This window comes from Canis lupus, chromosome 35 (genome assembly GCF_048164855.1).
Source record: "Canis lupus baileyi chromosome 35, mCanLup2.hap1, whole genome shotgun sequence".
In the NCBI taxonomy this organism is placed as follows: domain Eukaryota; kingdom Metazoa; phylum Chordata; class Mammalia; order Carnivora; family Canidae; genus Canis; species Canis lupus.
The window spans coordinates 5,449,957-5,475,909 of record NC_132872.1 but is presented as its reverse complement, the minus strand read 5'-3'; the positions used below and the strand labels follow the sequence as shown (position 1 = coordinate 5,475,909).

General features: G+C 38.3%; 1 protein-coding gene across 1 annotated transcript in view; it reads left to right on the top strand.

The window, feature by feature from the left end:
* The window catches only part of SLC49A4 (solute carrier family 49 member 4), a 77,342-nt gene extending 51,392 nt beyond the window's left edge, over nt 1–25,950 (top strand). The window contains exons 8-9 of the mRNA XM_072812243.1: nt 11,314–11,496; nt 18,882–25,950. Of these exons, the coding sequence (XP_072668344.1) occupies nt 11,314–11,496; nt 18,882–18,997 (299 nt within the window). The 3' untranslated portion in view covers nt 18,998–25,950. The remainder of the gene's footprint in view (nt 1–11,313; nt 11,497–18,881) is intronic.
* Nucleotides 25,951–25,953: the final 3 nt, after the last annotated feature.

Genomic DNA, 25,953 nt, shown 5'->3' with positions numbered 1-25,953 from the left:
CCAAACTACACCAAGCCAACTTCCCTGGAGTGCCACAGCAAACTCACAAGGACAACATGGGTTATTTTCTGAAGGAAATACAGGGATATTCCACATTTGTCAGACACTTTGTGACCCTCTAGTTCAAGAGAGTTCCCAGTTTCATCATTAGATCCCTGCTGCATTCTTTTTGATAATATCATATCTTTGCAAAGTTTGGTTTCCTGCAATTGCTATGATAAAAACTAAATACTGCACAAAAATCAGGAACAGGATGAGGGTGGTTGTCTTCTGATTCTAAGATTTTGATTCCAAGATTTGAGAAGTCATGCAGTGCCCATCACATGTATGTGTCTCATTAGTAAGCAACTGGGGTTGAGAATGAAATAAAAATATATTTCCTCCAGTATATGGGTATATAGTTTTTTAAATGGCCACTGACTTGTTAGGACATATATATATTTATTAAATGATTTGGCCCCAACTATGTAATTAACAGAATCATCAGTTATTTCTTTTGGCCTTGGGCACCACGAAAAAATTACTGGGGCACTAAGGGTGCTGTGGAAGAAAGTTTGGAAATTTCTGCCCTGTACCATCCTACCAGGAATCCCTCTTTTAATTTGTATTGCTTTGCCTATAAAGCCCATTTGTCCAGAGTAATAGTTTTTGGATACTGTGCACTTTTTATATACTAACATTCTTATATTAGGGTTTTGAGCAGTTTTGGCAAGTATTTGGGGCCAGAATTTTTTGTTTTATTTTATTAGGGTATAATTTCATAATTTAGCAGTTGCGCAACATTCTGGTAGAATAGTTTTAGTTTATAACTCTTCTTATTCATGGCATTATGCTCAGATACTTTTGTGTATGTGGTACTGTATGTCAAGTATGTGTCTGTTAGATTTTATAAGAACAAGGCTATGAGTACATAATGAACAAACTTTTTGCCCTTGATTTAAGTGTAGCATATTCATTATAAGATATGATATTCATTAAATTTTATGTGTTTTCTATTTGATATGATAAAATTAATGGTTTTATCTCTGGGTGGAAGCATCAAGAAAATTCATTTTTTTTTACCTCCCTTTCTGTCTAGATCTGTAGTAATGAGCATGTTTTACTTTTATTTATTTTTTTATGTTTTACTTTATAATCATGAAAAAAGGATGTATTGAAAACTGTACATCTTTTTAAATCTTAAAGGGAAATTGATATAATTGACCCTGGTCAGGACTGTGTTTTCCCAGTCTGTCCTTGAAAATAATCACGTTGGACAGAAAGGAAAGCAGAATTCTAAATTAAGTCAAGGCCAGAATCAAAAGATTGAACTTGACATGGCCATCTTCACAACCACTGAATTCATAAATTCTACTGTTGTTTCCAATTGCAAGTCATTTTTAAAAAAAGATTTTATTTATTTATTCATGAGAGACACAGAGAGAGAGAGAGAGAGAGAGAGAGGCAGAGACACAGGCAGAGGGAGAAGCAGACTCCCTGCAGGGAGCCCGATGTGGGACCCAATCCCGGAACTCTAGGATCATGCCCTGAGCCAGAACTCTAGGATCATGCCCTGAGCCAAAGGCAGAAAGAAGCTCAGCTGCTGAGCCACCCAGGCATCCCTGCAAGTCATTTTTGAATGTCACTTAGAAACTCCCGAAAGAAGGGGGGGAAAGAAACTCCTGATAGATAAACATTGGTAACTTAGAAATATACTGCATTAAAAACTAGATTTTCACATTCCTTCTCTGAATGATCATAGTGGTATTTTTCTCTCTTCCCTGATACCTCTTAATAGTTACTTGAGTGTGTGTCTTATCTCCCCTTCCAATCTGAAAATCTGGAGCATGGACTGTGCCTTATCAGTTCTGACCCCAACTCCCACTCCACTACCTAGCACAAGTCCTGAGTAATGAATGAATGAGTGAATGAATGAAGTGTATATTATCTCTATTTTGCATCTCCATAGGTATGACTTATTGCCGGTAATAGCAACCGTGGCCACTCTGTTATTTAGCATTAGCTGTATGCAGGCAAAAGGGCACATTTTAATGGAACAATGGAGAATTTGAATAAATCTGTCACAGATACTCTTACTGCCTTTGTAAAAATCTGACCTAATTCCTTTTAAGTAAAAGAGGTTTCATGAACAAGAACTTACTACAAAATCTAATTATAGACAAATCTAGACCTTTAGACTGATATTTAAAGCAAGAAATGGCAAATTCATATTTCTTTTTTACCAGTCTTTTTTTTTATGAAAGAGTATCCAATCTTTTTCCCGTTTCTAGTAAATTTAGTATTCCTGTTGTCACTTTAGTTTTTTAAGATTTTATTTATTTGAGAGAGAGAGAGAACAAGCAGGGGGAATGGCAGAGGAAGAAGGAGAAACAGACTCACTGCTGAACAAGGAGCCTGACATGGGACTCAATCCCAGGACCCTGGGGTCATGACCAAAGGCAGACACTTAATGACTGAGACACCCAGGTGCCCCTCCTGTTGTTACTTTTAAATATCAGAAGAATCTACATGAAAAGTGTGAAAATATATGTGTTAATTATTGACATAATCAGAAGGTGTTCAACCTGTGGGTTAAAACTGCTGCTACTGCTAAAACCTGTTGCAATATTTTTGTGGTCCACTGATCTGGGTATTATCATTCCCATCTCTATAGAAGAAAAACTGGATCATTCCATTCTACCTAGAGGTGCACTGTTTTAATACATGTACTTGCTTATGTACATCCCCTTGGAGGCTATCAGCAGTATGCTTTTATTTCCTTAAGGAAACTGAATACTTAAAACTGTATTATATCTTTATTAATTGAAGTATCTTCAGTAGAACAAATAAACTCATGACTAGATAATGTTAGTTTCAAAATCTTGAAGCTTATTCTATATACAAAATTATAAAAAGACATTTTTCACCTTATCTGAAAAGTAGGCCCTGTTAGCCACAACTCACATAGTCATTTTTCACTGAACAGATAAATGCTTTGAAAATGGCATTTTGAAAAATGTTGGCACTTTGGTGTTGAGTTTGCTGAAACAATATAATTTGAGTTTTAGTAGAAGTTGCCTCAGGAGGTTCTTCATCTAATTCAAGTTACTTAAAGACCACAGTGGCGAGGTCAGAAATAGGTAGTGGTGAGTGGGAAGTAAAGGGGAAGATAAGCTAGACGCCCACCCCATGAGAGTTAATAGGGGACTACAAGCTGACTTCAAGAGGTATTTGAAGAAAGAAAACGTATTCAGTTGTATTGAAAGACACGTGACATGTATGGGCTAGAGAGTGATCCTCTTAATAGAAATGAGAAAATTCAGAAAGGAATGATGAGCATGATTAAAGATATGGACACTTTTTTTTTTCTTCAAGTAGGCTCCATTCCCAGCATGGAGCCCAACACGGGTTTGAACTCACAACCCTGAGATCAAGACCTGAGCTAAGATCAGATGCTTAACTGACTGAGCCACCCAGGCACCCCCAAAGATATGCACATTTTAAGGAAATTAGGGATTTTAAGGAAAGAAAGCTAAGTGATTTAATTATTCTTTCCAACTTTATGAACTAGAAGTGACTGTTACTCATATTCATGATTGATCAAGAAGGGAAAAATAGAATATGAATTAAAAGAGAATGGATTTGTGAAAAATCGTAAATGTAAGAATCTTGAAATGCTGATAGGGCCTACTGAGCAAGAGCATATAATGTTTATCAGTAGAGATTTTCAAGAAGAGAAACGAGTCTCTAAGCAGATTCTGTTTCTGGAAGGTAGAGGGCTTGACCAGGTGATCAGTCAGTGTTCCATGGTGTAACAACGCACCACATTCTGCAGAACCATAAATCATTCTTTGGGAACTTAAAAGTTACTGATTAACCTATACCTATGATATCTGATAGCATAATCAATCTCTACTCTGGGCCCACTATTTCAAAGGATTATTAGTTGTGCTTCATTTCTGGAGCCCACTTTGCCTTCCAGCCATAAGAGACTCTAATTGTCAGCCTTTCTAGGACTACATGAGCCAACAAAGAGGCTAGACAAGGGACACCCACAAAATAACACCATACAGAAAGAAAATCATCGACATTAATGAATATTGGAGCAAAATATACCCTATCCTCTTTTGGCGCCACAGTTTCATGAGTACATGAAATATGCAGTAGCATATTTTCATCAGTGGCAGATCATGAAGGCCACAGCAGTCATTTTTAAGAAGCAAACGTGAGGCCAAGAGGAAACGCCCAGCTCAACAATATAGAAATTTTCTTTTTTTTTTTTTTTTTAAAGGTTGTATTTATTCACTCATGAAAGACATAGAGGGAGGGGCAGGCTCCATGCAGGAAGCCCAATGCGGGACTCAATCCCCGTACTCCAGGATCACATTCTGAGCCAAAGGCAGACACTCAACCACTGAGCCCTGCAGGCATCCCAACAATATAGAAATTTTCTATCAGTTGTGTGTACATACATATGTATGTATCCCACATTTTGAACACATCCAAAACCTATGAAAAAAGCTGTGCCATTAACAAACGATGTGAATCTTTACCATTTCTCTTTATACGTGTGTCATTATTTCCTGAAGGAGTATTTTCATTTGCAATATCAAGTTTAATTTAGATTGTAGAGAGATATTTTCAATGAAGGTCCTTTATCATAAAATAAAATTCCATCAGCATGCGTAATAATAAAATTTACCCAATAAAGTAGTATTAACGTTATAAACTGACTCTTTAGGGAAATTTCTTGATTCTAAACCTTAAAACTTTTCATGATAAAAATTTATTGTGCTATTTTTAACCCTTATTTCTTATTTATAATAATTTTTAATAAAACTGTAAATAAATTCTTTATTATTCTTATCTACCTAGAGGCACCCATAAAATTTTTGTTTTCAGTATTCTAGTTAAGTACTCTACCTAAATGTATTGAAGTTTGTTATTGATCTACCTGAATGAACCTTAGTTATTATCTGAAATAACATATTATTCCAATAAGTGACTCTCTTCCATTACAATCCAGATATATGTCCATCTAACTGCAAATGGAATACCACCTGAAGGAGGAAGCCATTCCCTGTCCCATTGTTTGTCTGCCCTGGGTCATGGGAAATTCTTCCTCTTATTGAGATAACTGATTGGGAGCAACACAGCACACAGGGCAATTCAGCCCCCTCCCCCTTCTACTGACACCCTGAAAACATTATACCTGTCCTGTCTGGCCTTTGCCTTAACCTAAGCAGCCCTCAGCAATCACAAGCTGTCCTCATCAGACGTGGATTCCCAGCCCTGAACAGTGTAGTCAGCCTCTTCTAAACCTACTATAACTTGTCAGGATTTTCATGAACACCAGTTGCCAGTAGAATTTAGCTCACTTTTCCTGCTGTACTCAGCACCTCACACTGGGGACTGTTGCAGCTCGTGATTAGACATAGCTTTTTTTGTTTTGTTTTAAAGAATGAAGTACAGTTATCTTCTTAGCACTGTGCGTATAAATGGCTGCTAGCTATTAAGCCATAGGTGTGGGTTGTGTTCCTTTAGATGAGGAGTGATGTGTCCTGTTCACGTTTCCAACAGAGCCACTTACATATCATAGGTGCCTAATAAATGGTTTTGAAGAAAGGCTTATTTTTTCCCTATTATATACTTAAACACTAATTTTTGAACCCATTTTACATTTATCATGATTAAAGTTCATCTACTTATCTGTAGATGTAGTAGATTAAAGTTCAATTTTAATTAATTTTATTAAAAATTAATTAATTTTTTCATCTTTAATTTAAGATTAAAGATGTAGTAGATGTAAAGATTAAAGTTACTTATCTGTAACCTTTTGGTGTTCGGTTTTTTGTCGTCTGTCTTATGTGCGATGACTTCCAGCTTTTGTACTGATCACAGATTTGGGAAGCATGCCTTTTGTGTTAATACCATTAAATAAATACCAAGTCTTGTGTTTTCTGTTTGTCTTTTGTTTTTTCAGTGTGACACAGTGGCTTGGTAGAAAACATGCTACATTCTGTAGGCCTTAATTATATTATTTTTAGCAAAGCTAATTTATGTTGTTCTAATTAAGTCATTTCGACTTTCAGAACTTTGGTCACTTGATCTGCAAAAATCCTTTACCTGCTTCAAAGAGTCAATAAGATAATCAAATATGATAATATATTTGAAAGCAGTTTTTATTTTTACTTTTAAAAGATTTCATTTATTCATTCATGAGACACACACAGAGAGAGAGGGGCAGAGACACAAGCAGAGGGAGAAGCAGGCTTCATGTAGGGAGCCCAACACGGGACTCAATCCCGGGTCCCCAGGATCAGGCCCTGGGCTGAAGGCAGCGCTAAACCACTGAGCCACCTGGGCTGCCCTGAAAGCAGTTTTCAAAATGCTCTAAAAATTATATGAATCCAAGATATGAAGTTATTTTTGTTATTAATGGTATCTTGAGAATCTTATTAAATGTTAAATGAAAGTTCTTTTTTTTTAAGATCCTATTTATTTATTTATTTGAGAGGGAGAGAGAGAGAGCACGAGCAAGGGGAGGGACAGAAGGAGAAGCAGACTCCCCACTGAGCAGGAGGCTGACATGGGGCTCGATCCCAGGACCCTGGGATCATGACCTGAGCTGAAGGCAGATTCTTAACTGACTGAGCCCTCCAGGCGCCCTTGAATGAAGTAGTACTTATCTGGAATTTTGCCATTGCTTTTACAACACTAATCACCTGAGGTCTGAGTGTTTGGATTAGTAAAAATGTATTTTATACAGTTTTATTTCCCTAAAGTTTACTAATTTGGTTTGTCATTAGGAGGACAGGGGAAGTAGTACTTTCAGGGTTATGATCCAATTCACGTTCTTGAAATACATTCGTTGTAACTATATTTTGTGCGACATAGGACTTTGTTTTTTTGCAATTTGAATCGTGGGCCCATGAAATTTTATTAACTTCTTTGAAAAAGACTCTACATCAGCATTGTGTTTGTTCTGCTAAATTACCTTGACTTCTTAATTGAAAGGCGGTTTATTATAATTTTAGTATCAGCACTATAGAAAGTCATAGAAATATTTAACAATCATGTAGGTTGAACCCTCTCTGACGAGCAGGAAATTATCTTGTCTGCCTGACTTTTAATAGATGACATTCACCCACTGGATCTGCCAAACCAGTGTATAAAGATACTATATCAGCCTCCAAACTGAAAACTCAAATGGAAGTCAAATTCAAATTGGCTTCTACTTTATGCATGTCCCAGAGCACTGGGGAGTATATGAAATCGGTCCTGACACAGCTACTTTTCCCCAGCTGATTATGATGATCTTAGTTTAACCCTTTCCTGCCTAAACTATTTTGATTCTTTATGCAATAACAAGTGTAAAACAACCTCTTGGTCATCATTTTTATAAAATACAAGAAGCAGACCCCGAGAGTGAGAGAACCAACGGAAAATACTTGCTTTTCAATTACTAGCCTCTCAAGTTATATCCTTTTCAGACCTCTTATCCTATGCTTGCGTAATAGGAATTCTTATAAACTGAAGTGGGGGGCTCCTGGGTGGCTCAGTCTGTTGGGCGTCTGCCTTCAGCTTGGGTCATGGTCCCAGGGTCCTGGGATCAAGATCTGCATTGGGCTCCCTGCTCTGCCGGGAGCCTGCTTCTCCCTCTCCCTCTGCCTGCTGCCCCCCTTCTTGTGCACATGTTCTCTCTCTCTCTCTCTCTCTCTCTCAAATGAATAAAATCTTTAAAAAAAAAATGATGTGGGAATATTTGTGTCAAGGATCCTGCACAAGGGCTGGGTTACATGGCTCCCAGATGTAGACATCAGGTCTCTGAGTCAGGCCACCCAGTGATAACCAGTTCTGAATCAGTGAGCTAAGAAACTTGGATGAGGGGGAGTTGGATCAGCTGCTATTTCATGAGTTTACAATAAAATTCTCTTTGTGGTTAAATAGTTAAGATATGAACAAAGCAAATAATTCAAATTCAAATAGTTGTAAAAAAGGTATAAGAGGAAAAATATCTACCCTCCTGTGGCTTCCAGTTTTTCTCTATAGAGGCAATCCTGAATATCAGTTTCTTGGGTATTTTCTCATAGAATTCTGTAAATTTACAAATGGGTGTATGTGTATCCGTCCTTTTTAAAAAGGTAACACACTTTTTTACACCTTTTTCATTTACATACCTTAGATGTCATTAATATCAGTATATACAGACTTACTTCCACTTTTAATGGTTGCATAATACACCTTTGGATGTTTGATAAATTTTTAACCAACCAACCTCCCTATTGGTGGACATTTAGCTTGCCTTTAATCTTTTAATATTACAAACAATATTGCAGTGAATGTTCCCTATGTTCTTGTACCTTAATAGCTATAGGATAAATACCTAGAAGTAGAATTGCTGGGTCAAAGAGTAACCGCGTAATTTAATTTGATGGGCATTTTCAAATTACCTATCAGAAGATAAACTATTTACAGTTCCATCAACAATGTTTAATTACAACAGAAATTTTATCTTTCCAGTAATAAACATTTCCTCTTCCCTTCCCAGAATTCAGATACTTAGGAAACCAAAATCAGATTTTTAATGAGCAGGAAATGAAACCAAGGGAGTGGGATGGTCTTAAGGAGTTTTCAGACAGGGCCACCTGCTTCACCAGGCTCTACTTTTCTGAGAAATCCTATGTGTGTGTGCCTGTGTGTCTGTGTGTCTTTCTGTCTGTTTCTCTCAGCACCGTGTTTGATAAAAATCAATAAAACCAAAGCTCTCTTTTCAGGTCTTCATACCAATAGTCCCCTTTCTGTGTGACCTCATCATTACCTTATCATTCTTGTTTTTACAACGTGCAGTTATTCTAATATATACAGATTATTGGTAATTTTTCAGTTATGTTAAGTTGCCTAATTACAAATTACACGTGAGAGTTTATTTCTTTCAAAAATGAAAATGCCAGGGATGCCTGGGTGGCTCAGCGGTTGAGTGTCTGCCTTCGGCCCAGGTTGTGATCCTGGAGTCCTGAGATTGAGTCCCACATCGGGCTCCTGCATGGAGCCTGCTTCTCCCTCTGCCTGTGTCCCTCCCTCTCTCTTTGTGTGTCTTCCATGAATAAATAAATAAAATCTTGATAAATAAATAAATAATAAAAATGCCAAAAGGATTATTTCCAAACGTGTTTTCTAAAAATAACTCATTCTGTTAGTGGTTTGTGAATCCTTAGAAGTAGCATTTCCTGGTTCCTAAAAGTCTGATTTTTTTCCTGTCATTTATTTCAATATTTTCTTACTTTAAACTCCTAGATTCATCCGTGTTTGGGTCAATAGCCATCTCTGCTCTGATCACTGACTGACCAACAAATGATTATAAAGTGTTTTGTAGGAAGAATAATAAACAATACAGTGACAGTTCATCTCCCTACATCTCCTAGTGCACCACTAATGAGTCACGTGTAGAGGGGAATGTGTTGATTGATTTATGTGATCTGTGTCTGGCAAATACCTAGTGAGCATGAGGGGTTTTGGCTTTAAGAATCTTGAAAATTCCTTCATATTTTAAGTGGTATTTATTTTAACTATCAGATGTTTCCCATTTAATTCTGTGAGTAGTTCAGTCACTGCTCCAGCCAGCAGTGTGTTCTTTAATCACTGTCATCCTTTTGTTCTCTCTCTTCATGTGTATCTTTTAGTCAAAAAAGTCAATATACTCACCAGTATTTGTGTTAAAGAATCACTAAATATTTTATAATCCGGAAAGGCTAGTGTAATTGGAGGAGGAAACAGAAGTTGAGGGTACTGTACAGAAATTTTTTTCCTTAACAAATACTTTAAAATATTTTCCTGAAAAAAAAATAAATACATAAAATATTTTTCTGGGAGTTCCCCTCTACTGGCTACATGCTGCCCAGTTCATGAATCATTTAATAAGCCAATTAGAGCTTTAGAATTTAAATAAATAAATAAATAAACAAACAAACAAATAAATAAATATTTTCCTAATAACCTTAGGCTTAGAATAAATTCTACTCCTATATCTGTGAGTATGATAAACTCATTAGTCTATAAGGGATATGTTTTAAGTTTCTGTAGGATATCATTTTTTTTTTTTTTTTTTGCCTCATTGGTTCTTTTTTCACCTTCATATTTAAAGTAATGAAGGTTTAGAACGCTTGGGTGGCTCAGTGGCTGGGTGTCTGGCTTCATTCAGCCCAGGGCGTGATCCTGAAGTCCCGGGATCGAGTCCTGCATCAGGCTGCTTGCTGGGAGCCTGCTTCTCCCTCTGCCTGTGTCTCTGCCTCTCTCTCTCTGTCTCTTGTGAATAGATAAATAAAATCTTAAAAAAAAAAAAAAGTAATGAAGGTTTGTATGCAGACAGTAGCTGTGAAATAGCTATTGGGAGTGGGGTACATTTCCCTAGACATTCTTCTAAGAATGAGAATAATGTCCTTATTCAAAGATTTCACTATTGGGCAGCCTGGGTAGCCCAGTGGTTTAGCGCCGCCTTCAGCCCAGGGCACGTGATCCTGGAGACCTGGGATCAAGTCCCACGTCAGGCTCCCTGCATGGAGCCTGCTTTTCCCTCTGCTTGTGACTCTGCCTGTCTCTCTCTCTCTCTCTCTCTCTCTCTGTGTCTCTCATGAGTAAATAAAATATTTTAAAAAACACAAAGATTTCACTATGGAATAGGGTTAATGGGCTTTTTATTGCTAACCTGGGACCCTAACATTTATTATACATCCCTGGGTGAAATTTTTTTGTGTTCCAAAAAAGCTATGTAATTAAAAAAAAACAGTTGACATAAAACTCATTCCAATATTGAAGGCTAATTCATTTTAAGTGTTTCTTCAGGTATTATGTACTGGATATTTTTATGTTGTACTTGAGGATAATTACTAGCCAGTGCCTTTAAATATCTAATTTTCAGGAACAACGTTTCTTACATTTATTCTTAGATTTTAACTTCTCTTTAAAACTATTGAATGAGTTTAGATTTCAAATTAAGTTGCTATATTTTATCTAAACATCTGTCAGACAGGAGACTAAAGAAGAATCCTTTTAATTAGAATTGGTGGTAAAATTGTTTCTGTGCTTTGGAATAATCCAAACCAAAAAGACAAAGCAAGTAAATTGGTAATCATCCTACAACAAAACCTTCTCCCTATCCACAAAACCTGAGCAAAGAGTTGACAGATAGTGATACTTTGTCAAACTTTATCAACTACCATTGAAAACATATGAAATTCCAGAGTTGATACTTATGAAAGAGAATACCCAGAAGATCTATCTTATATGACTTACTGCTGCTACCATGAAACTAAAATGTTTGTGTTTTTATTTTAGTGACATTGTATGCCTCCTGCATTCTCCTGGGAGTGTTCTTGAATAGCAGTATACCTATATTTTTTGAGCTTTTTGTGGAAACTGTCTACCCAGTTCCAGAAGGAATTACTTGCGGAGTTGTCACTTTTTTAAGTAACATGTTCATGGGAGTACTTTTATTTTTTCTCACATTTTATCACACAGGTAAGAAATTTGACTTTCTATTTCCTATCTAAATGTGTTACGAGAGAGGTTTGTGGCACTGATATATAGGGAATTTATATGGAGAATTCTCGCTAAGGCAAATTAGTTTATTTGAACTTTAACGTGCTAGTTAAAAACAAAAACAAAAAGAAGATCCTCGGTTGTTTTTCTTGAAATGCATCTTTGCCTGATCTAATGCACCCTTACTCCCTAGAGTTTCTGGTTTAATTAACCTGGACTAGGGCCCTGCATTTGTATTTTTTAAAGCCCCCAGGTAATTCTAATATGCAGGTTCTTGTTGAGAACCACTGGTAAATTACTTTTTAAAAGGTACTTCAAATTTGCTGTCTTAAGATATAAATTAATATCAGGGGTATATTTGTAGTGTAAAGCCTTAGAGATGAATGAAGTCGCCCAAGAGTGTGTAAAATGTATAGAACAGCACTATGGAATGGAACTTTTTATGATGATGACAGTGCTCTTTATCTGGACTGTCCTAGTACAGTTCCACGAGCCACATGAAACTAGTGCAAGTTAAGGAATTGTTTTTTTTTTTAATTTCATTTTAATTCATTTAAGTTTAAATAGCTACATGTGGCTAGTGAATTGGTTAGCACAAGTATAGAGTGAAAAGAAGGTTGAAATGAGAACCTAGGAGTACACCTTTGAAGAAAAGGGAGACCCTTCAAGAGAGGAAGAGATGGGGTCCTGAACTCAGTTGGAGGTGTTAGCCTTGGATTGAAGGAGTTAGGAGAGGAGACAGCGTGCATGGGCACAGACACAGACACATTTCCCCAAGAAGATTGTCGAAGGAGCTCCTTCTTGATGGCACCAACTTCCACTTAGAAGCCAGTCTGTTAAGAGCTGGCGGGAAGATAGCGGAGCAAGGGCTTATGGAGAGAATGAAATGTTAAAATAATCTTTTTGAGGGGTGGGAGGAGACACTGCGGGGACACCTGGAAAGGTTGCTGCGCACGTTGAAGGCAGCCTTGCATGATGTTGGGGTCTGTGGGTTTGCAGTGACTCTGTTTTGCATAGTTGTTTGGTTTTCTCTGATATTCTTTCTTCTGTCCAAAATGTATCTCACGGTTTCAGAAAATTTGAGCATAATTCTCTAGTATTCTTTTTTGCATGTTAAGGATTTATGCTTGTGATTATTAATTTCTACTAGGCTTAGATCCTATTTTATTTCCTCATCTTAATCTATTATTACTACCTTTTTTTCTCATTGCTGTTCTCTTAGCTCATCAAATACCAGTAAATTTGTATAATTTGTATATGGAAGTATCTTATTTGTAGGATTCAAATGTAAGAATTGCTTTAAAATGTGACAGTCCAAGAGGCCTAAGTGTTCATAGGAAACTTAAAACTGCTCATAGGGCTTATAATTTAAATAATAGCCATGATAACCACCGTGACTGGGAAATAAATTTTTGAAAGTTTTAAAGCTGATGAAATAATCTGCCCTGGGTTTTGGACAACTGTTTGCATAGCATTTTCACCTAACAGTGAAAAGCACCCAAATGATATATTAACTTCTTAATATATATAACTAACAACAAACTAGAGTATTTCCATCAATCAGTAATGCAGGTAGAGTAGGTTTTAACTTACGTAAACTTTTCTCATATGAAGGAGAGAGAGATTAATGAGGTCAGCTCCCTGTTTACAGTCCTCCTGGAAACATTTGTTTCCATCAGGAAAAATGCCATCAAGAAGCACTGGAATTAGATCTTTGCTCCGGTGTGTTTTCTAAAACAGTACAAACAATTCTAAAGAAAATAAACAATTACCGCACATCAGCTTCAGCCCATTTCAGTATGCCACGGTAGAAACTAAGAGGCTCAGTACCTCTCTTTTGCATGGTCAAGTATGAGGGATGGCTGTGTTGCCCCCTCAGGTGATAGAAACAATTTTCCAGCTCATGGGCACAGCCTTGCTAAGTGGTCCCTGCAGCTCGGGAGAGTGTAGGGGTTTTTTTCTGTCTGCTGGAAATAGAGTTTCCTCCTCCCAGTATATAAAAACAAGAGTAGATGGAAATAATGCTATTCTCCCCCAAAAAACCTCTTGCATGTGGTCTCTAAAATATAACATATACTGATTAACCAGTTTAAGGCAGAGAATATCCCTACACAGTGGTCTGAGTATGGAAAAGCCCAGTGTACCCCTGACTATTTTGGGACGAGTCTAGCTCAGGTGAACTAGAACTAACGTCAGTTGGTACTCACCCCCATTTTGCGGGTTCCTAGTAACCAGACACCAGCAGGTATTTTTGTTTCTTTGACATAGGTAACAGAAGAAACACTTAGCAATATTTCTGCTAATTCCTATCTCACTGACAAAATCAAGGATCTCTCTAGCTGGGGGACAAAAAAAAACTTCCCTCTTTTTGGTTGGTGTCTGATCACGTGTTTGTATATGTATCTGTGTCGATGGTAAAGGTTTATGTCTAATCTCCACAATTATTGTAGAAAATGAAACTTTAATAATTAATTTTAATCCAGCAAGGTGATTTTCAGGGGGAAAAAAATCTCAGTATATTTTGACATTTTAGAGAGTTACTGAGAAAAGGTATGTGTGAAAGAGCAAATTCCTTGCTAATAGGAATTTAAATATCTAGGCTTCTATTTTAAAGAATGCTCTTACGTGTTTGTGTGTGTGATAAATGCACACAAATATGCCCACACCTCTCTAAGGCTAAGGTAACTAGAACCATGACTGACTTGTGGCTTTCTCACGTACGATTAGCTGATCCTGCCCCACAAGTTCTACAACAGAAGCCTACACGCCTTTTAACTGAGGCCTGAGGATACATATGCTACAAGTCTAAAAATTCTGTTCGACAGCCTAGGACCCTAAACATGTCTTGGGATAAGTGGAGTTCTCTTTGTTTACAGCCAGCTTTCGAATGCCATAATTCAGACATGTTAAAACTTGAAAAACTCACCCAGAAGTTAGTTATATGTCAGGATTCAGCTCTGTCAATTACATGATTGGAAGGCCTGGCTTTTAATCATCATGAAGATCTGTGGTTCTGTAGATCACACCTCGAAGAAGTACTCAACTTCCTGAATAGAGTTTTATTTCCCCACAATGTGCTACTTCGTGGGTGACCGTGTCAGAGATAATTTTTCAGGGCCGTACAGACTAACCCCAAAATGACCACATTACAATGGCTTGCCTAGCAACCAAGCCTCCACTGGTGATTTCCTTGTAGATTATGGCCATTGCCATCATTGATGGTGAACATCATACCAGCTTCTCTGCCATTGCCACTGCTTCTTTGGAGCCCTGGGTCACAGGGTCTTCCGTGTCCTGTTCTCACTGTGTTTGGGGTACTTGGAACAGTGTCAGTAGTTTTTCTTTTCTTTTCTTTTCTTTTTTCTTTCTTTTCTTTCTTTCTTTCTTTCTTTCTTTCTTTCTTTCTTTCTTTCTTTCTTTTTTTAATATTTCATTTATTTATTCATAAGAGACACAGAGAGAGAGAGAGAGAGAGAGAGACAGGCAGAGGGAGAAGCAGGCTCCATGCAGGGAGCCCGATGTAGGACTCGATCCTGGGTCTCCAGGATCACGCCCTGGGCTGAAGGCAATGCTAAACCACTGAGCCACCCCAGGGATCCCCATGTCAGAAGTTTCTTAAGAGTTTTTCTGTCTTGAGTTTTTCAAGGTCAGTTTCAGAACAATAAAGCAAAAACCAAAAACTGTTAACTTGTTCCCTCATATAAGCATATTTGTAAAACTGAGTTGCTTCCAATAATGTTTGCTTTGAGAATCTCAATGAGTTATTTCAGACAGTACAGTGATGCTTTATTCTAATAACCTCACATACAAAATCACTCTGTGGATGCTGTTACATTCTTTATAAGCTCTGAAATATATTCTAATGTTTTTCTGTTTTTTGTTTGTAACTTGTTCTGAAGTTTGTATTGTTTGCTATTTTTTTGTTGTTCTAGAAGCTTTGCCGCAGGTTTGGCTAAATGCACTAAAGGTTTTTACCACAAGCCTTTCATTTTGAAGTAGCCTACCATGAATCTGAGGCTGCATTGTGGCTCAAAAGATTCAGAGGCCTGCTGAAGGGTGAGGTATTGACAGGTTCACCAGATGTGGACTAGTGAGGAGCAATTTTATATGTAGGGAGTAATTACACGACATTATCAGATCTGTTGGGTAGTGAATATGTAGTGAAGGGAGAGGGGGAATTATACCATGAAATCATGATGTCACCTGGCTCCTCTTGAGTGAATATGGAGACAGTTTTATTAAATCATCATAATTCTGGTTAAATCCCCAAAGAAAAAAATAAATAAATAAATAAATAAATCCCCAAAGAAAGTAGAAGGTTGGTTCTGGAGGGTGTTATCTGGGACCAGACAAGTATTCGAAGGTGGTAGAAACTGAAAGCAAGGCATCATTAAAGGGAAAGATGAGGTAAAAATGTGTAATAGTGCTTCTGGAAGAAAAAGGTATGAGGATGAGCAAAATCCTAATTAGTTCAGTTCCAACAGAGCATCACTATTTGGTGCAAAGTCCACTTCAAATAAAATATAGTACCTGTCCAAACTGCAAAATGAGCAGAGTACTCAAGATGTAGTATATATAATAAATGACAACCAGCAGAAATATAGACAGAGGCAAATTGTGGAACCTTAAAGTATGGATTTGTATTTTCTCTATTGAAAGTCAAAAAAAAAGGGTACATTAGAAAATATTAGAAAACTGTGCTCCCTTTTAAAAGGTATAAAGGTTAAAAGAATAAGAAAGTTTCAGTGAATCAGGACTCTCTTGGTTCAATTATGTCCTATGACACCAGGCTCAGAAAGGACTTTGCAGCTGCAAAGTCATATTAAACATTTAAGCAAGCCATTTCCTGCTTATTGGAGCAGGAAAGCTGTGGATTATGTGAATGGTTTGCAGTGGGAAAAGGTAGAGATGCGTATCTTTTTGCCTTCTGAAAAGGCCAGTAATTTCAAAGAACACTGGTAGTTGGCTGAGCTTAGTGAACTCAGCTGAAAGATGAATCTGACTTTTCACAGGAGGCACAGTAACAACTCACCTGTAAGCCATAACTTCACTAAGGAGCAATTATGAGGCATTTTTATAGATTTCATCCAAACCCAGGGAGAAGGAATAATTGCACAACTGTGATGAAATAAAAAAGATCTGCTTTGGCAATATTTGATACATTTCTAGGTTTAAGGAGAGCAAGGACAAGTTGGTTGTTGCTACGGGGGTGTTACTCTAGCTCCCCACGAAATACAATCTCTTAAGGTTTAGAAAATGTCATTGTTGTAGACCACTTTGTCAAACCATAGTTTTTCTTAGCTATTGCTTAAAATTGGACCTTAAAGTCAAAATGCGCACTTTTAATATAAACAATATGCTGTTCTATTTTGCTGCTTTTTCTCTCCTTGGTTTTTGTTTGTTTGTTTGTTTTTTACTTCTTTTTGCCCGTTAAAGTTATCATCAGAAATCTAGAAGCTGTATGGCCAAAATAAAAGCTGAAAATGTCGGTGTGTCATTTCAGGGAATATCAGAATGAAGACAAAATTCCATGGGTCACAGCCTTCCTGGGTGTTTAGATTATAGTCAATCCAAGTAGAGCACAGAAAACAACTTTGCATAGAAATACCACTGAAATACATGTCTTTGTTATATGCTATAGAATAGCATGTCTGACTTTTAAAATGTAAAAATTGAGATGTGGGGAGGCTGCTTTTGTAAGCATATTACAGAAAAAAGGTATTTCAGCACCTTTTCTCACCACTCGGTTTTCTGATTTCCATTCCTGAGCATAAATTGCTCTTTTAGCCATATGAATTATGGATTGAACTAAAGCAGCAGTGTAGAAATCTTCAGGATGATTTTTGAAGATTAGGGTAGTATTAGTATTCTAGAGAAGTACAAAAGGAAAATATAAACTTATAGCAGTACCCAAAGGAAAGAAAATGTACCATGGAACTTTTCCCCCTCCTTTGTTTTTGTTTTAAGATTTTATTTGTTCATTTGAGAGAGAGCGCGCATGAGCTGTGGGGAGGGGCAGAGGGAGAGGGAGAAGCCGACTCCCTACTGAGCAGGGAGCCTCAGCACAACGGGGCTGGATCCCAGGACCCTGAAATCATGACCTGAGCCAAAGACAGATGCTTAACACCCTGATCCACCCAGTACCCCTGTTGTTGTTGTTGTTGTTGTTGTTATTTTTTAATTTAAATTGCTAAATGGATATTAAACTAGGGAAGATATCCCACTACCACCAACACAACCTCTTCATGCCAAGAAGCTGCTCACTTGTGCACCAAAGCCTCAGGATTTTCTGGCAAGGAGGGCCTGGTAGAAGGAGGCGGAACAGATGCACAGCTTAAGGGCCACTGGAGCTGGAGGGGGCAACGGCAGGCAGCCACCGTGAGCTGGTGTGTCTCGGTAGCACGAGGCTGGGATTGGCCGGTGGGCAAAGCCTGAGTTCATGAGCGAGCATTTTTGAATAAGAGTGTTCTTGATACCATTAAACCAAGTAACAACAGAATTGCCTGCTTAGATGATTCCTATCGGTTTTCAGATTATTGGCATCATACATACCGTGTATGCTAGTGGGGGAAAAAACGAGAAAGAAATAAACCGAAATATTCACAGTAGTTTCTCTGAGGGTAGAATTAGGATTAATTTGTTATATTTCACTTTATTCTTTTAATGTATTTTCTAACCTGTTTTACAATGATTACTACTTACTGAGAACTTGATATTTCTATCCAAGAAAATCTAAACGTGTTATCTCCAAATTCAGATGATTTTTTTTACTCGTCTTTCTAACCTGTCAGATATTTCTAAACAGAGACAAGAATGATAGTGATGGAGGGTATTTAAAAATAACAAACGATGAGACACCTGAGTGGCTCAGTGGTTGAGTATCTGCCTTTGGCTCAGGTTGTGGCCCCGGGGTCCTGGGGTTGAGTGCCTCATCAGGCGTCTGCACAGGGAGCCTAATTCTCCCTCTGCCTATGTCTCTGCCTCTCTCTCTCTCTGTCTGTCATGAATAAATAAATAAGATCTTTTAAAAAAGGATAATGAACAGACATTTAAAGGTGATTGATTTTTTTTTTCCTTTGGAGGAATAGATTTTGGTTTTGCCACCAAATCAAAGTGGTTAAATTGATGAAAAGTTATTAATAGTATTGATTAAAAATATTGCACATGAAAGCAGTATAATACATTGCAAGATTAATATCACCCAGACTCCAGATTGCCCCTGTTCCTTGAAAACCGGTTTGCGGGCCTCCCACGATGCATCTATTATAAGCGCCTTTGGCTGTGGAGCACGTTGCTCCCGGCTCACAGGCGGTGTTCTGCTGGTGACCTAGGAATGCTTACAACCACATGTTTTTGTCTTACAGAGTTGTCTTGGTTCAACTGGTGCCTTCCCGGGTCGTGTTTGCTCAGTCTCCTCCTCATTCTGTGCTTCAGGGAATCGTATGACAGACTCTATCTTGATGTGGTTGTCTCAGTGTAATAGCACAGACGTGCAGGAGTTTAAAAAGGGACTGGAAATCATACTGCATACTGCACATTTGCTTGGAGTTGCACACCTCTAACGGGAAAAAAAAGGAGAAGAGAGAAACTTCATTCAGAGGTTCTATTAGGTTACAGATGATCACATGCATTTCATGACTACTAGGTAATAATAATGTGGGACTGGAGTGATAATAGGGAATTGAAAGACTATAAATGGCACACCCGTGCCTAGCTCTGGGGTTGGAAGTGTGGATATCTTACACATAAAGCACTAAGAAATAATGCCCTCTCTGTTTTGTGCCAGTGCTAAACTACTGATTGACTCATTGTAATTATGGAAAGAAATAAAGGGTATCTGTCAAACACCTTACCTAAGTCACATATCAGAATAGGAAGAAATGCCACTAACTTCTAAAGAAGTTCAAACCCTATATCAGATTTTAATTATAAAGTAGCCAAGAGGTATATCGATGATAAAAATTAGCCACATGTACACTACGTTTTTTCTAATAAAGCCATTTCTTATATGACTCCTTATTTTTAATTAGGTTGGAAACCTTTGGCCATCTTTACTATGGTGAGCAAGTGCTTCCCAGTGACTTCAGAGCACTTTGTGTCTCGATCTCAACTTATCCTTGTTTCTGTGAAATACAATTTCATCTACTAGGCTCTTAAATAATTATATTAAAGGTGACTAAATGTTCAGTATAGTTGCATTAAATGTTGTATGAAAAATGTAACTACGTTCTGATTTAGCACTTTGTTAAAAGTGAAATGACAAATCACATAGAACATTCTGTGTCTTCAGCCTATATATATATAGGATATATATATATATATAGTGGCATGGGATGTAAAGTCCAGCACCAGCTGTTATTTACTAGGGTTGCATTTTATTAAATGACCCTTGTTTGAAAATAACAATTTATAACCTTGAAACTTCCAAATCTGTTGAGTGATTTCTGAATTACATTCTTGCATTTCAATTCAGGTTGTAAAATATTCGATTCTGTCTGGAGTCCATACATTTGAGAAGGTGATATTTTGCCCAGTACCTGTTTTCTTTGTATGGATGATAGCTTTTTTAAAAATGACAGTTACTCATTGGACAGCTCTCAGACATGTATTTCACTGTGACATAAAATATGCTCTGGTGGGATTATGATATTGCTTACACTGTTCACATTTACATAATTCCCCTTGCCCAGGAAAACCAAATTTTTCCAGAAAGACAAGAACAGTACTTTTCTTCACCTTCATTATGCTCAGCTTCCTTCAACCCCCCCCCCCCCCGCCTTTTCCCCCCCCCTCACTTGAAATTACATCTTCATTGTCAGGTAAATATGTATTTCATTTGTCTTTCTCTGGAGAGAGTGCAGGCCAGCTCCTTCCCTTAGCCATGGTGGTAAAATGTGGTTAGATCTAGTTAGCACTCAGCTCTGCTCATGTCTGCGCACGTGCACACACCATCACATGCAGTCCCAAACGCCCCCGCCCTCCTTCACAAGTCCAAGGCTGTGTGTCAATTCACCTCGGTCTTGGAGGAGGATCTAAGCCGCCTTCTAAGATCCTAAATTGTGCTCCTTGGAAAGTCAGAAAACTCTCACATTCAGCATGTCTTCTGTCACCTTTAAATCAGTCCCTTTATAACCATCCTACTATCTTAGCATCAAGAACCGAAGGAACTAAGGAACTTGCTAAAGAGAAGCAAAAGACCCTGAAGGGGAGGCTTAGTTCCAAGTTCACTCTCTCATTCTTAAATGAAAGGAAACCAGAATTCTTGAAGATGATTGAAAACCAGCCACTAGAGATAGGAGCAGTCCACGACCCAGTGCTAAAATAACCACCACCCCTTCCTGTTTGGATAGAAGACAGACAGGAGAGAGAAGAATTCTGAAGTATTTGGTTTTAGTCAGAACTGTTGGTTGTGGACACTGTATATGAAATCTTACCATATAATAAGATGTGATATAGAACATTTTAATTATAGTTATTCTCCTTTTAAAACGAAGCAAAGAAAAACACTTTAAAAAATATTACCTGAATGACTAGTTCCGTGACATCCCAAGTGGGTAGTGATTAAAAATTCCTGCGTTGTCCCAGACACCAACCGTTGTTTTTAGACACATGAAATGAGTCCTTGCATCTCATCTGTTCTATCTGCTTTCCCCTCTGGCAGACACTTGTTCTAATCACAAACTACAACTGTTTTAAGCTATCACAGTTTCCTATATCAATCCTGATAGAACCAAAGGGGCTTTGGAGGTGGGGAGAGGATTACATGTTATTCATTTACCTGAATGTTTCAAGTCATACACATTTTTTACTTTTTGTTGTTATTTCTAGCATGCATCAGAATAGACCACCTGTTGTCTTTGAACTTTCTAAACAAACACTACAGAGTCTTAATGAAATTCTATAATGAAAGAAGTCTGAGCCCTCCATTAAGCCAAGCCCCTCATTTTAGGATTCATAGAAACAATCCCACAGAGGTTAAGGGTCTTGCTCAATGAAGGTCGCAATCCTAGTTAGAACCAACTGAAATCCACACTTTCTGACTCCCAAAGCAGGGTCCTTCCCCACCTCACAAATCTGCAGCTTAATTTCGACATTTTGGGGGTGTCCGTGAGCACTCCTCCGTGTTCATACATACGGGGCTTAAGAGCAAGTCATCATTATTTGAGTATGGGAAGTACAGGGATCCAGTTGAGGTGACGGGTTTTTAAGTAGGATCATTCCGTTTTCTTCATCCTGTTGGTGCTCTAACATCCCTAAGTCTTAGCTTGCAGGGACATGGTATAAAAAGATTCTGATGAATAATTCAACCCTCATAAACCAAATCAACAGCATTAATTGGTAAGGACATGTTATAGTGTAAGTTCCCTGTGGCTTATCAATGAATACTTCACAGTTTATGGGAAGAAACATTTTTTAATATGGTCCATGGTCAAGATACAGGAACAAGATAATTACATGCACAAATGCACTTCACTGGAGGATGGAGCTAATAAAATAACAAGAGGGAATCAAGTACAAGTAGGATTTTGTATATTTAAGCATATAGGGCTTAAGAGCCAAGCTTTATCATAGATCATATATTTATGCTTAATTATTGAGAATGTTTACAGCTTGTTTTTATGAAGCCCTTCTAATGAGGGATTCAAGCTAAGAGATTTTAAATTGAAGAGATTAAATTCCCATCTACTTTAAATTAGGTTTTTTTTACTATTATTTTTACTAAAATCTAGGCATTCATCTTGCTGTTTGCATAAGTAGAAGCTGCATTTTAAACTCAAGATCAAATACAAATGCACAGTAAATTTGCTTTAAATTAACGTTAAAAATCATATTAATTCCACACTGCTGCCTAAAATAGTAAGTACGGGAGTTACTGTGATTATGCCATCTTATATAGCAAGTGCAAAGCTGTGATATGAAGAAAGTGCCATATTAAAAAAAAGAAACATATAGAAAACCACAAGGAAATTTGATGACACCTATTTTGTGGATATAGGAAAAATAGACTTCCCCTTTAATTTGGAATTAACAGAAAGGGCCAAATTAAAGCTTATTTCCATATTATCAAACAGTTCGCCAGTCTGTTAGAAATATATAAGCAATATTCCGGGGGCATGTAGTGTTGGACCATCCTAGAAGAACAAAAGTTGACAGGGAGATTTTTGGGGTGCCCTCTTAACAGCATCCACTGGGTACTTTGTACTCAATGGAGGTAGTTGTGTGCTCAGTAAGCAGACACCTAGGCTACCCCGAGCATGCATGTCCTTTCAGGTGTCTTAGACTCTCCTAGGTCTCTGCTTCCTTGAACTGACTTCTGGCACAGGCTTCACCCTGAACCCCTCCCTGAGCTCAAAGACGAAAACCCAGTCTCATTCTTGACTACTACTAAGGCCATATGCCTGGGCTTCCCTCTCCTGAGCAAGTAAGTCCAGAGAGATTTAACAGTTCTTCCCACAGCCAGCCTGTTAGACTGTTCCCTGAAATGGTAATGACAAAGGTCTCTAACAAGCTCCTCTAGTTAGTGCTTGTTGCATTTTAGAATATGGACTGATCAGATTGCTTTCTGTAGTCTTTCTGTTGTGCCTTATAATCTAGAAGGCCTCAAATAATAGCTTTTCCATCTCAACCCACACTCAAAAAGTGAGAGCAAAGGTTACTCCACCCTAGCGGTTCTGTTCATTCACCAAGGGAGAATTACAGTTTGGTGTTCTTTTTTTAAACAACTAAAAAGTGAAAGCATGGAATTCATTTCAGCAACTTAAAAAAATGATAGAAACACATCAAACCACTTTAGCTCTAACTGCACATCACAGTGCTCTCAGGGTTCTTGGCTCTTCCGGTCTGCAGGGGAGGCTTCTACAGTCTTGACCAGAATGGCAAGAATGACTTGGAGACACTTTAAATTTACCTAAATGTTAAAAAGTGATACTTCTACTTAATACAACCTAATTTAGGCTTTTTCTAATTCAGATTGATTTTCTTCCCAGACAGATCATGGAATCAAAGGAATGATCTAATCCAACTACCTCATTTTACAAATTAACAGAGAACCTTTTAGGTTCAATGCCACAGCCAAGTTTTAGCAGGTAATGTCAGTCCTAGATCAGCATTCTTTCCATAAGTGATCAATGTGGTAACCAGAAATAAACTTTTAAGTAATTTTTTCATTTCTTTTAAATTTTTGAAAATTAAATGCATGAAGGTATATCCATTATGAAATACCCAGTACAGAAATACAGAGTGAAGTCTACCTCCATACAAACATGTGCTGACTATCCATTCCCCTTTTCCAAAGTATTTTTTATTAATCCTTTCAGAAATTTTTCTATGAATTTGCATACATATAGAGAAACTTAGAAGGGATTAAAAATTAAGTCATCTAGGGAACTATTTCTTAGACCATGGTGGCATTAGCTTTTTTGGACCGAAGGAGGAGCTTCTGAGATCCTTATTTCTCTCCCAGATGAGTCTATATCAAATGTAGGAGTGGTTAACAGAGACATTTCACAGACCTGGTTGTGTACGTACCATCAAACTCTATCACATCCTAAAGTTTAAAACTGAATTCCAATATGCAATATTCTGTTTTTCTTATTACAAATAGAGTTTCTGTTTTTATGTTATCAACTAGGGCCCATGCACTGCAAGAGAAGAAAGTGAATGACCCACACCCGAAGTCCAAATCTATTTTCTTGACAGCGCTTCCCTGGCTCTTCGTCTCAGCAGAGACATGCAACAGTGTGGAAAGCAGAGTCAAGAGAATAAACTGTGTAAATCCATTTTTTTAAACAATAGCTAATGAAGATTCCGGTGATCCTTCCTATTTTCCTGGTCACCTTCCTTAGCTATACTAACTCTCACGCTATCCATAAAACCGATGAATTGTAGTAGGACAAGAGCGTAGCTTGGTTTGGTCACCTCTTCCTTCACTGCCCTCCTTCCCATCCAGCTTTCCCCTTTCGGGTTACATCTTCTGACTTATTCCTGACAATGCTTGAAAGCAAGCTGCGTGAAACCCAGATTTTCTGAGTTACCACATTAGAGAGGAAGCTGGCCAGTTTCTTCATGAACTAGGCTAGAGAGACCCAGGAGCCTCCGGGCCTGGCACATGTCTCAGGCCTAGTGTCTTCAGCTGTTTGACCTTGAGCAAGTCATTTCATTTCCTGTTTATCATATCTCTGAAATAAGGAAGCAAAACAAAGATATTCCCTCAGGTCTCTTCCAGTTCAAAAACTCAGGTGCGTTCTTATTTCAGTAGGAAAAAAGAACGGAAGCGGTCTCTAAAATTGCCAAGCTTCCCGGTGGCTCCGTGTTTCCATTTTGCAGCGGGCCTCCTCCTGTGAACACATGGACTGTTCCACTGCACACCCATTTGACAAGAATAATTGGCTTTTTCATTGTCTGTGCTAGGAGATAAGCTACAGGTGCTGTTTATTTCCCCCAAAGGACTTGGTATGTGAAATGCAGGGTTTATTAAATGTATCAAACACAGTAAGAGAAAGACCTGCCATCTGATGTTGAGATGGCGTTCTCGGGGCCAGGTCAGAGCCCTGCATTTGCTCGCTGGAGTCAGGCCCAACCAGGAAGCCATCCTTTGTCTTGGTTTGATTCATTGTGAGTCAGTGACAGGTTAGCACCTGTCGAAATCAAACTGTCAGATCAGATGGTAAAGCCCATCCCCAAACGTGTATTTCTAGAGTCCATGGCACCAAAGAATTGTAAGTTGCTTTGCAACTGTGTCATCCTCTGCTGGGCCACATCCTGTCAGCAGAGCTGTGCACATCTCTTGCAGAGTGAGAGCAGAGGCTCAGCATGTCAAGGCCTGATCTGTTCGCAGGTGTTAGTGAACAAGGCTTCACTGAGGCTCCGATGTGAGCACAGCCACTAGCAGAGAAACGAAGCAAAAGAAGTGACCAGGTTGGGAGTCAGGAGGCCTGGGTCTCCCTCCATCTCTGTCCCCACGGCAGCGGCCGAGCACCCTTGGGGCCTTTGGCAAATCACTCTTCCTCTCGGACTTCGACTTCCACACTTCTAAATTAGGGTGAGAGTAGGTGTTTCGTTTGGCTGAAGAGTTTTCTACGCCTACTGGTCACACATCACAGAAAGTAGAAAACAATAATAGAGTGCAAGACCTATCCGCCAGTACTTCCAGTTCTACGTTATCATTTCAGATAATGAGGAACTTCTGCAACGCCCTGTTAGAGATGTGTTACAGGTGTCGGGCAGTGAGAGGAACTCTCAGGCCGTCAACATGGCCTTTGTCCCTTCACTCATCCTTCTGCTCTTTCTGTATGCGGAGTCATGATAGGTGTGCAGTGTGTGCCTGTGAACGAGAATCAGAAAAACAAGATGTTTCTTTCCTCCGGGACCTTTCGGACAAATTTGAGAAAACCAAAAATATTCTCCCAAACTAACAATTAAAAGAAATAATGACAG